At 41.3% G+C, this 12761-nt stretch overlaps 1 protein-coding gene across 2 annotated transcripts in view; it reads right to left on the minus strand.

Moving 5' to 3' along the window:
- Positions 1 to 1961: 1961 nt before the first annotated feature.
- LOC127362872 (protein jagged-1b) overlaps positions 1962 to 12761 on the minus strand; it is a 45226-nt gene continuing 34426 nt past the window's right edge. For both annotated transcript variants that reach the window (XM_051399121.1, XM_051399120.1), the window contains 8 exons: positions 12471 to 12590; positions 11905 to 12018; positions 7648 to 7761; positions 4731 to 4844; positions 4393 to 4439; positions 3761 to 3937; positions 2650 to 2800; positions 1962 to 2565 (listed from right to left, as the gene is read on the minus strand). In XM_051399121.1, coding sequence (XP_051255081.1) covers positions 2129 to 2565; positions 2650 to 2800; positions 3761 to 3937; positions 4393 to 4439; positions 4731 to 4844; positions 7648 to 7761; positions 11905 to 12018; positions 12471 to 12590 — 1274 coding nt within the window. In that variant the 3' untranslated portion in view covers positions 1962 to 2128. The remainder of the gene's footprint in view (positions 2566 to 2649; positions 2801 to 3760; positions 3938 to 4392; positions 4440 to 4730; positions 4845 to 7647; positions 7762 to 11904; positions 12019 to 12470; positions 12591 to 12761) is intronic.

A 12761-nucleotide genomic window follows, 5' to 3' on the forward strand; every position in this document is an offset into this window, starting at 1 on the left:
CCAAAGGTCACATTTGTCACATCCATTTGCCACATTACCTGACCCCTGCAGTCACTTTACTTTGCCCCGACACACAGACCCCTTCCTTTCACACACTTTCACAGATGAATGTTGTGTTTCATATGTCAGCTCTCTAGGTTTTTGTTATACCTGAAGTATTAGAAACTCTAAGTTAATAATTAAAATGAATTTACAGTCTGCTAAAGAGTTACAGGAAGGTATTAAAACAAGTTTTGACTGGCAGCGATTTTCCTCAAATGCCGACTGCTCTCCAAACTTTCTATAAGCTTTACCAACTTTCCAACAACAGACACGTTTCTCACAACCACACTGTATTTTCCTGGCACTGTCAGCTTCATTGTTCACAAAAGTGTGTCAGAGAAAGAGAAACAGAGAGAGAGAGCGAGAGACAGAGAGAGAGAGAGAGAGACAGAGAAAGAGAGAGACCTTGTGCATAGTGACCCACTGACCTAGTCATAGTGGCTGTAAGCCATGTGCTCCATCATAAAATATCCTTCCTCGGGCCTCCGACAACAGTATGATCGAGACAACTTGTCAAAGCATCGGAAAAGAGCCCAACACAAAGATTATAGGAGAGTTTGGGATTTAGTGGCATCTACTGGTGAAGGTGCAGATTGCAACCATTTGAATACAGCTCAGCCTTTCAAGCGAGGAAACTACAGTGGCCATGAATCTCGTGAAAAACACAAAAGGCCCAATCTAGAGCCAGAGTTTGGTTTGTTTGCTCTGGGCTACTGTAGAAACATGGCAGTTCAACATGGAAGAGGAACACAATTATTCAGATTTTAGGTAATTATACACTAAAGATATTATTATTATGTTATGTTATGTCTTAATAGGTTGTATACATTGTTTTTAAAGAGGGATTGGTCTGGTCACATTGGACTGTGACACTGAGAAAAGCCCTAATAAATATAAAAAATGAGAACTTTAAAAGATTACATATTCCTTGTTGCTTCCTCATGACATATGATATCAATAAAAAAGCTTGTCACAGCACCCCAAAGGCTGTTGTGCACATATAAAACGGGTGAGAAGCTCTTTACTCTCTCATGTAAAGGCCATAATTAATAACGTGCGTGGCAGCGCTGACACCTCCCTCTAGCGCCGACTGTAAGACCTGTGGTCTCAAACCGCTGGTGATTAACGATTACAGGCAATAAAAAATAAAATAGAGTTGGTAAATGCACTTTTATTACAATCCACATGTGCTGGTTGCTTCAAATGGAAAGCGAAATGGGACAAACAGAGCAAAGTAATACAGTGATACTTTCAGACCAAACCACAGTACAAAAAGGGCATCAATATGTACAATATATCCATGTACAAAAAAGCTATTTTACACGCAGGTATGAAAAAATCATACATCTTTGACAAACTGTAGTATTACAGAGACAATACAGGCAACAGTGTATAGGTTTAAAACAGTTTTTGAAAAGGCTTTAAAGCCTTTGGAGCAGGAGTACGCACTCTCTTTGACAAGTATTTAAACTTTGTTTTCTTTTCCTAAAGTAAACCGACTCTGTCCCTCCTTTTTTCTCACATACACTCATAATATACATTCTCTATTTCACTCGCGCACACACACACACACACACACACACACACACACTTACATACAACCAGACACAGAAACACACCGAGTGTTAAATAAGCATCCATTCATTAATCTCTCTGTCTGTCTGTTAGAGTTCAGTCTGAAACAGAAATGGAGGTCTGGACACCGATCAGATGGCATCGTCGACCAGGAAACAGGTCGAGAGGCTCCTATGCAGGTTGATCCTTCTTTCTCCTCTTGACAGTGTCTCAGGCACTCGAGTCTCCATTTATTTTTTTTTAAAAATAACAAAACCCCCCCACCCCCCCCCCCTCAACGTTTTCAAACTAAGGTCAAAAACGACACAACATTAAACTTGACCTTCTCCTACCCTTCCCCTCAGGTGTCTGCTGATAGCTATCTGAGCACATAAAGGTCATGGGCCCATTTTCATGACTGTAACAGTGACACAGTGCAAGAAACTGGGAACAGGTCCCTGTGAGTGAAAGAGTGCGAAGACCGCAAAATAAAATTTAAAGGAAATTTAAAGAGGCGCCAAAAGTTCAAAGGTCAGGCCTCCAGTTCTTGGTTGTCTGTGTAGTGGAAGCGGTTCAACTTCTCCCTCTCCCGGTTGGAAATGTCCAGTTTGGGGGCGTGGGCCGGCTTTAGTGCTGGAGAGGGGTGTGAGGGTGCTGGGGAGGGCGGCAGGGTCAGTTCAATCTCCTCGTAGCAACGTGAGACGGGGGTCGGGGCTGGAGGGTGGGCGAGCGGGGCAGCTGGGGGCAGGAGGGGCACGGGACGGTCCACGTTTCTGATGAGGTTGACGAACTCCCTCTGGTTGTTGATGCCTTCTTCCTGTGGGACAGCCTGCTGCTTTTTCCGCTTTCGATGGAGGTGTGAAAGGATGAAGGCGCAGGCCCCACAGCCACAGACCATAACTAAAGCTAAGACCCCCACCAGGATAATGTAGAAGCTGATCCCCCCGTGTGTCGTGTTAGACATGGCACCTGCGGACACGGAGGCAGCAAGGTTAGTCGTGACTTATAGAGATTTTGTACTTTTTAAGACACACAGACACAAGTTTTAATTACCTGGACAGTTTTGACCAATGCAGGGATTTTTGAGGCTCATGCACTCGTTACCATAGTAACCCTCAGGGCAGGCACACATGTATCTGCCCTCTGTGCTGTGACAGGGTGCCCCCTGCTGGCAGGGGTTGGGATTGCACAAATCCAACGCTATCTGAAATAAAGAAATAAAGAAGAAACCAATAAAAAAAGAGTAAGAGAGACTTGTAATCTACTAATAAATTACCCTATGTAGGTTTCTAGCAGTTAAACTAGCCTTTCTGTGGCTAATTGTAGCATTGTTAGTATACTAATCCTGGTAACCAATTCAAATAAATATGAGACATCTGGCCCCAATGTTTATTAACTCTCTCTCTATTTCTTTTTTAAGTATATTTTTTGGGGGGCACTTTATTGCCTTTAATTGATAGAGTTGCCGAAGGTAGACAGGAAATGGGGGCAGAGAGAGAGGGGATGACACGCAGCAAAGGGCCACAGGTCAGACTCGAACCCTGGGCCGCTGCAGCAAGGACTCAGCCTCGGTACATGAGTCGCCAGCTCTACCCACTGAGCTAACTGGGCGCCCTTAAATATACAAGTCCCTCTCTTTGGAACAGCTTAAATCATATACACAGTAATGTAAACCACTTCAAGTCTTTAATTTTCTACTAATATTTATTTTTCTCATTATACTTGATTGAGCAGATGGATAAGAACTGCACACATCCAGTTTTATAATTGTGTGTCTTTTACTATGATGTTTTCATTCTGCAAACTAAGCTAGACTTAAAGGTCCAGTGTGCAGGATTTAGTGGCATCTAGCTGTGTAGTTTGCCAGTCCGTCATTTCACGGCCCATGATACGTGAGGAAACCACAAAACGCAGTTTTTGGTTTGTCCATTCTGGGCTACTCTAGAAACATGGTGGTTCAACATAGCAAGCTCAACAGCTCTGTGGAAGGCGACCTGTGGCGTCTCATTCTAAGGTACGGTAAATAGACTGGTACCTATATTCAGTCTATTATACACTACTGCAAACATACCTCTGAATATTATAGTCCATTAATGCCAATAGATCCTCATAAATGTAACATACTCGACCTTTAAGCTAATAACATCTATGACGGTTGTCTCACCTCACAGAAGATTCCTGAATATCCCATGGGACAGTTACATGTGATGGTCCTTCCCTCCTTCTCCACACACTGTCCTCCATGCAGACAGGGGGTGCTGTCACAGGGACTCGGACCATTTTGGCAATATTTTCCCAAGAAACCAGGTGGACACAAGCATCTGGACCCTGACACCTGGTCCTATGTGGGACAGTATATAGTGTTTGTTATTTATATGTATGTAAAACAGAGACAGCAACGCTCATATGAAGTGGGGAAAAAGGAAACTAGGGAGAGAAAGGGGATGCCCGTCATGAATTTGCTGCTGGCAATGAAACATTTGCCCCTTTGAAAATAAATACTGCTCAGATCTTGAGGCAAAACAATGTCAGAAAGAGGTATTTATTCCTAGAAGAAAGCTGGAAAGGCCTTGAGCATTAACACAAGTACAGTGTTTCCAAATGATTCACTTTTTAAAACTTAGTTGTGATTGAATTTTTAACTTTAAGGAACAAATAAAGGAAATATAATAAGAAGACTACAGCGAATATGAGCAAGTGAGAGGGAGACAGTGAGGCTGGTCAGTGTTGTGACTGATATGCAGAGACAACAGTCAAATTAGACAGAGACAGAAGGGCAGGAGTCAGGAGTCTTACCTCACAACGTCCACCGTTCAGACACAAACCCTGACAGCTGCTGTTCCCTAGAAATCAGAGAAACCTGATATATGAATCTGTTACACAGAGCTCGGACATGTACGCAACTAAGATGCTCTAAAACAAGAATATATAAAGTGAAAAGAAAGAGATAACATCAAAAATGTTCTTATTTGTTAGTGTTTAATATCTGGTGTATTTCAGTGATACGCTGTGACAGATGAATAAAAAGGATCTCCTGGCTGCTGTTCAAACACAATCCACTGAGGCTCTTCATGTTTCACTACCTGCCACAGGACGGATCAATTCTTCCTTCTTTTTATTCCTTTTATACTCACTGATGTCACAGTTAGGCCCCGTCCACCCAGGAAGGCAGTCACACAGGTATCCACCGATCAGGTTGCGACAGGAGCGTGCGTGGATACATATACTCATTTCACACTCGTTGGTGTCTAAAAGGAAAGAAGAAAAAGTTTCTAGAAATACTGATCTGATGATAAACATTTCATCTGTACTGTGTCTGATAGATCTCAACCAGTGATAAACCAAACCACTAACCACTGATACCAGCATCTTATGTCAACAGTTCCTTTAATTCTCCGTGCCTTTGATATTCGACACGCTTCAGGCTCATATAACATAACAAGATAGCGGCTTAAGGTTTTATTCTTTTGTGCAGATTATTGTTACCCAGCACCTGTAAACACTTATGTTTGTGTGTGTGTGTGTGTGTGTGTGTGTGTGTGTGTGTGTGTGTGTGCCTCCTGATGTCCACATACTTTACGTCAGTATTCGGCTCATGGGTATTTGAATCATTTAAATTCATAATTTTAATCCCGGAAATGTATTTTTGTTGTGCTGATACAAAAAGCTTATTAGTCTTTTTTAGGTTGCTGTTTCAGAAGTTATTATGCAGGAAATATGTTAACAGAAAATAAAATGAAAGGACACAAAGGATCAAAGGAAGTCCAATATATGTTAATAAACCAAAACAGTTTTGTTTAAGAACCACAATCATTAAACTTAAACTCACTGAAACATCTTATAAAACTACTGAATCTAACCCTGTATGTCTCCTACTGAGCCCCCGACAATCTTTAGCCACCAGTTAAACCAAAGTTAAATTTAGTTTTGAAGTGGATGCTTGAATTTTAAACTGTGAAGAGGAGAATTGCCTGGCAGCATGACGCACACAACCACTTGACAGAGTGCTTGTCAAATATTATGTTTACAAATGCACCGCACATCCTAAGTAATGCCCTGCAGCCTCTTCTTACATCTTTGTTTATGCACAGATCCCCCTGCTGTACCACTGCTTCTGTTAAGTTTATGTGTGCCTGTTCCCACCCTCTGTCACACTGGGACTGTAAAAGCCAGGAACCCCCGAGGGCTTGGCTCTGATAGCAGAGGAAGAGGATTAGAAAGAAACGCTGAATGAATAAAGGGGAAGTAGTCAGTCAGTTATAGGTAATCTAAACCTGTTACCGTCAGTGAAAGACCTATTAGGATTTAGCACCGGGGGAGTGTATGTGTGTATGTATTTGTGTATGTGTGTGTGTGTGTGTGTGTGTGTGTGTGTGTGTGTGTGTGTGTGTGTGTGTGTGTGTGTGTGTGTGAGGGCGTTATCTATGGGAAAAGCCTGGGGATTCTTCTTCCTTGGTATACCGGAGGAAATGTGGGGACAGAAGTCGGCTAATAAAAGAGTGAAACTGATAGAAAGTATAATTGCCTTTCACCATTTGAGGCACTACTGATGCTCTGCCTCTCGGCTCAGGCTATAAAGAGTTTTATCACTCGTATTTGAACGCTGTGAGTGTGTGTGTGTGAGTGTGTGTGTGTGTGTGTGTGTGTGTTAATACTGTGAGCTACTGACCTGTGATGTGGAACTATGGGGGATTATCAAGTGTCAGAGTGACATATCACTGTAACACAGAGGAGCAGGAGAGGCTGTCATCCTGAAATATGTCTTCAGTTTTTACTTCATAACCCCCCAAGCCTCTGTATGTGTATATAGTAAGTCCTATATATGTGTGTGTGTGTGTGTGTGACCTGATCCTATACAATATTCCCTCTGCTGTACTATCTAACACAACAACCCTCTGGGAGTATACTTGCCAATATGAGCCAATGCAGCCCAAAGAGACGTGACAGTGCATTTAGAGAATACTGATTCACAGTCAGGATGGGTTGATAGGAGAATTAACATGCCGCCGGCTTTTTCTGCCTCTTTAATTTGTGCTTTAAATGCATATTTCAGTTCAAATGGATCACATAATCACATATTGCCCATTGAAACGCACGTTTTAAAGACCAGCTGTGCTTTACAGCTCAGATTGATTTTGCTTGTTAGAGGATCAGTGTTAAAAATCACGTGAAAAGATTCCTTTGAAGATGATAAATATCAGATTTTCTCATTAATAGAAAACTGTATAAACAACTGTAACGATGAAAGATTATCACCATTACAAAGACCCCGGCCTGCTAAACTTCTGAAGCATGGGGTCTTTGCTCTGGTCATCTGTCAAAATGTAATATTTTATTGATTAGTTGTTCAGTACATAGTTCTGAAATTAAATTGATTCTGCCTTTAACTTTTAAAAACCTTATTGCAACATTACTCTGTTTTGCTTTGAAGTTTCTTGCTTTACTTACATAACTAAAATCAATCATCACAGTATCAATAAGGATATATTGACAATATGGCGAATAAGTTTCTCACTCAGAATACATTTTAAAAATCAAATAAATGACACTAATTTAAATCCCAGTAACCGTATGATGTTATTAATATTACAATTATTATGACTATTACCCTTGTATGTATTATGTATTACACTGTGTATATTCTTTGTGTATTTTATGTCTGTTTCTATCATTATTGTATCTTTGAAGTTACTACTGTTTGGTTTTTGACCAATAATAATAATAACAATAATAATTATAAAGAAATATGGACATTTTAGCATCTACCTATAACTGAATGATAATGTGATACAGTAATATTGTCACCATGATTTTGCCTAAATTCAATAAACAATATAACTTAAGATACTGAACTGTTGCCGTACCTTTACCCTTGATTTTGTACTTTTTGCTTCTATTTATTCAGTAGTAAATCATATTCCCACAGTGTTTTGAAATGTGCTGTATCATATATTTTTGCATATTTCAAAACACATATAAGAATGGGCACAACAGGCTATTCAGAGGCAGTGACCCTCATGTATAATACATGTTTAATCGTGACCCACTGACCCAGCTGGCACGTCCTGCCGGTCCATCCAGGCGGGCAGAGGCACCGGTAACCTCCAGGAGCCTCCTGACACGTTGCTCCTCGACCGCAAGGGCTCCGATCACACTGCCTCACCGCTGGGAGAGAGAGAGAGAGAGAGAGAGAGAGAGAGAGAGAGAGAGAGAGAGAAAAAACACTGTGCATGAACTACTGGTCTGCGTAATGGGAATGTGTGTGTGAATATCAAAGATACATTGGAGTAAGGAAGGGTGTACAGTGTGTGTGTGTGTGTGTGTGTGTGTGTGTGTGTGTGTGTGTGTGTGTGTGTGTGTGTGTGTGCGATGCCACCATGTGGACATGCGTGATCTGAACTGCAGCTTTGGTATGCGGATGCTTTAGCAGCCTGTGTTTTCATTCTCTTTTCTGCTGCTCTGGTTTCTGTGCAAACAGTGATAAATATAATCATCGGCTACACGTACATGGCAGACACCTCAAACCTTTTCCCAGAGAGAAGGGAGGAGGGAATTTAAATAAAGGATGATGGGAAAAAGAGGAGAGACACAGGGTAAAATAGAAATAGAAAAAACTGAGCTGCCACGCCTGGTTCCGCTCGTCTGAAAAGGAATTAAAAAACAGATAAAGAAACGTGAGGAAAAAGAGCACAAACAGACAGCGAGACACTCTCGTTTTAGGGGTTAACCATGCATAACTTCCTATTACACATGGCATATTTGTGCAGTAGTGGCATCATAACATTTCCCATGCATGACTCTGTGGTGTACATCTTTTGCTCTGTCTCTCTCATAACCTTTTTTCATTTACCTAACCCTGCAGAACAACCATTTTCCATCCTCCTGACCCCGACTTCAACCCCGAGCAATAATAACCCAAGTAAAGCGACCAGCACTTCTCCCGAAAACTAGACGGAGAATCCATAACAAACAAAGAAGCCTTTAATTAATATCGGTTATATATATAAATCTAGTCTGAAAGCAGAGCTGTGTTGTGGTTATGGTTGTCATTCCCTGCAATCCTGACAATCCTCTCTCTGTGTATTCCCCTGAGAGCCCCCCACAACACATAGAGACAGAGATAGACCGCCTGACTGTTAATCAAGTCTGCAACAAATAACAAGAGCAAAAATAAACAGTTTCTTTATTCATCTGTCTGTCCCTCTCTTCTTATTCTCTCTCTCTCTGTCTGACATAAATGCCTCTTGTTGAAGTGTTTACGTGCCAGTGACCGACCTGCAGTGCTGTTTATCCTGATCGAGGTGAAAGCAGAGGACGTGGAACGCTGCTTGTTTACACATGCAGCTCTGACAGACCATAACCTGTACGATCCAATCTCACCTGTGGCTGCTCACACACAAGCTCAAACCTACTGCATACGCAAGTCTCGCACACAGAGACAGACCACACAGTGAAGCTCAAGACGGACTGTTGTGACAGCACACTTGTTACTTTGCAGCCAAAAGCATGTTTGACCTTTATCAACGCTTCAAATATGTGGAAGTGGGGGATCTCACGAGGTGTGAGGGCTGCTGTAAAACGATGTAACACAGTGTGTACTGGGGATTAAGATTCAGACAGATCCAAATAGTGTGACTCATTCATTCTCTTTAATGATTTTGCTGTGGAAGCTGACTTATTCATACGTGTTAAAGTGCCCTCTTTTATGCCCTCTATAGTACAGTGGCCCAGTGTGCAAGAAAATGTGATTAAGTGCCATATGGGCTGCACTGGAAAATTGGCCTCCATGTACCTCTAAATGGTCACATAATAAAATAAATGACTATTTTAATCTTAAAATCCCCATGGATCTTGTTCTCTACGTCACCAGTAGCTATCTGAAGCAACAATTACTACAAAGTCAGTATCTACTCAAAGGTATTTTAGAGTTTGTCATTTCCTATAAAACAATTAAAAGTCATCCTGCACTCCGGTGCTGATACTAATTTTGCATCCAGTGAAATGCTTTCTCGCTTATGACATGTTTCTGAGGGCTGATGTATTACATACATCTATGTGACAGGCACTTTATAACTTAATCCGCTGATTTTGGTGGAAGTGGATAATATTTTATGGAGAAAATATTTCCCTCCTCCAGTTGCTCAACTTCAACTCTCTCTGATTTAAAGAGTTTCGTGGTGCACAGATAGCTTTTACTACTTGCTAAAGTAGCTAACCGGTAATTAACTGTAATTAACTGTTGCTAACTGTATCTGACATTAGCGGGCAACAGAACAGTACACTTACACCAAGGTCTGGTTCCTGATTGGAAGATTGCTGAGTATCAAACTGATAACCGCCCTTTGTCCACTGGCTCAACCCTGGGATGCTCTGTGGTAAGAACACATCCTCGGTACTGTATGCCTTTCAAACTGGGACTGTCTGTCTCCAAGACTGTCTGATTCGGCCCTCAGTCTGTGTTCACTGACTGGAAGGTACACTATATTTGCTATAGGCTACTGTAAACGCCAACGAATATCCCTTTCTAGCTGCCTGTTACAGGCTATAGGAAACACATGGATGCGGAAGCAAATAGCTCTCTGCTATCTGTTTCATGGGACCTTTAACCACGGTTAGAAACAGTTTCATTATAAATCAACATGACTTTCTTTCACATGCAGCTGGTGCCCTTTTTATTTTTTCACCCCTCAGACATCAGAGCCCACCACTGAAACTTGAAGTGTATGATCCAGAAGCTTGACTCTTACTTTAAAGTAAAATTAAAAGTCAGGATATGTTGCTGCTTCAGTTTGAACCATTCTTTAAGTTTAAGTCAAGCTTCAATTAAAGTATTGTCACTATTAAATGTTTCTCATCCACTCTTATTAAACCCTGTTTATAAACAGAGACCAAGTTCCTTCAGCAGAAATCAGGCTGTGATAACCAAGTTCCTCAGATCTTGTACCATGATTACAGAAACCGTGTTTCTTGTTTACATGACAGTTAAGAAATCAGGTTTCTGCAGAAAGCCGACAGTGACTAAAGTGCATGTGAATAAACAGCGAATCACATGATCTCAAGGTAAAAACTGTGGAATTTCTGTCAGTTAGTTCGTTGTGATGCAGACAAAAAAATTGTTTATTATGTGGTTAAATGCAGGGAAGTGTGCCTGCAATATCTCCATCTCTCTTGGTCCAGATTGCAAAGATTATTACAAACTCTTTGCAATGGCCAACGTTAGACACTCTAGTATTGCATATTTGTAGGAGAAACATCTGGCTACTGTACATCAAACTACAACTGATGAGAACAAAAGCCAACAATAACATGTCAGTCCTGCTGTAAACACAACTGTGTATTGTTTTTAAGTTTAACAGTGGTCTCAATTTTCCTCACAGAGAAAACAAATTCTGATAACATTACATTCATTTGGCTGACACTTTGGCCCAAAACAACTTTTTATTTTTTCCCATGTGCACACATCACGAGGGAACCGGATGTTGTTGCATAAATTCTCACATGTGGGATTAAAGTCTGTGCTGATAGTATTCACTTGTCTGTGTAGTGGTTTGAATCCTCGGGAAGAAGATTCTCGCAACTGCGGTACTTTTGGGTGATTCTTTCCCTTTTTTGTGGACAGCAGCCTGCCTGTACGATTACTAGGAGCATCTGCTTTGTGTTTCCTTACTTTCAGATCTGAGTAGCACTTTCTACACTCTTTCATTGCATGGGGAGCAATTTTAGTGTATTTCCTCATTTTCCTCAATAGTTTAACACACATGGACAAGAGAGGACACTCAACCAACTGAGCCATCTGGATGTAAGACACGTCCAAATAACGCCTACGAGAGTTAAACACTAGACAATAAAACCTTGATTCCGAAAACCGTCATTCACACAGTTTCACCGCTGTTTACATTAAATCAATAGAGATGATCAAACATGCTCCACCTCACCTTTTCTATGCAAAGTTTGTGTGATAATGCACACACACACACACACACACACACACACACACACACACACACACACACACACACAAAAGCCAGACAGAGGGCGAGACTGACCACTGATTGCTACTGATACTGTTTGTGTTCAGGCTAATTCAGCTTCCTCTGTTGGATTGATTAGAGTCACTCACTGGCTTTGATCCAATAACAACCAACCACAGACAAATCTCATGCCGCCCAACCCCTCTGCTCAGAGCTGTGTGTGTGTGCGTGTTTGTGTGTGTGTGTGTGTGTGTGTGTGTGTGTGTGTGTGTGTGTGTGTGTGTGTGTGTGTGTGTGTGTGTGTGTGTGTGTGTGTGTTTGTGGCATTGACAATCACCATCAGAGCAGGTGTGTCCGGTCCAGGCGTCAGTACAGATGCAGCTGAAGCCTGTTAGGTCTTCCACACAGGTGGCTCCATTCTTACACGGGGACGACAAACACGCATGTTCCACTGATGTGAAGACGGAGGCGTGACAGAAGAGAAATAGAAGAACGGACAATAATGAAAGAAGAGGAAGACATTTAAAGGCCCTACACACCCACACTTACAGTTAATATTGTAGTGCACTCTACCTGTCTATAATATAAAATTAAAGGTGGTGCTGGTTGCTTTCTCTCAAAATTAAAAGGATGTTTTTACTTACTTCCTCTCTCTCTGTGCAAACTGTGGGTCAAAATATGAACTACTACTATATAATACTAATAAGTTATATAAAAACATCATCGTATGAAATCAGCCAAAGAACAAATCTACAATGCTCTTGTACAGATTTACCGTGTATATTGTTTCCAGTGTGTCACATCTATATAGTAACATTTCTCAATTTACATTTGTAATCTGCTGTATCCAAATACAGTCTTTAAATAAGCTTTTTTTCAGTGGTTCAGTGAAGCCGCACTCACCAATGTCACAGTTGCGTCCTCTGAAACCTTCCTGGCACTCACACTGGTACTCATTTGGCTCTGTGTTGGTGCAGGTCCCACCGTTCTTACAGGGCTGGTGGGTACCACAGTAGTTCAGATCTGAAACCGTAAAGAAGTACAATTAAAGTATGATTTTATATTAGTTTTATATTTTACTTCACAGCACAAAACAGCAGAGAAATAAAATACATAGGGATGTAATAGGGATGCAGATGGGTCCAATTTCAGTTTGACTTTGACTCAAGTAAAGAGTGCAACACACACACACAC

This window comes from Dicentrarchus labrax, unplaced genomic scaffold, assembly GCF_905237075.1.
Source record: "Dicentrarchus labrax unplaced genomic scaffold, dlabrax2021, whole genome shotgun sequence".
In the NCBI taxonomy this organism is placed as follows: Eukaryota; Metazoa; Chordata; class Actinopteri; family Moronidae; genus Dicentrarchus; species Dicentrarchus labrax.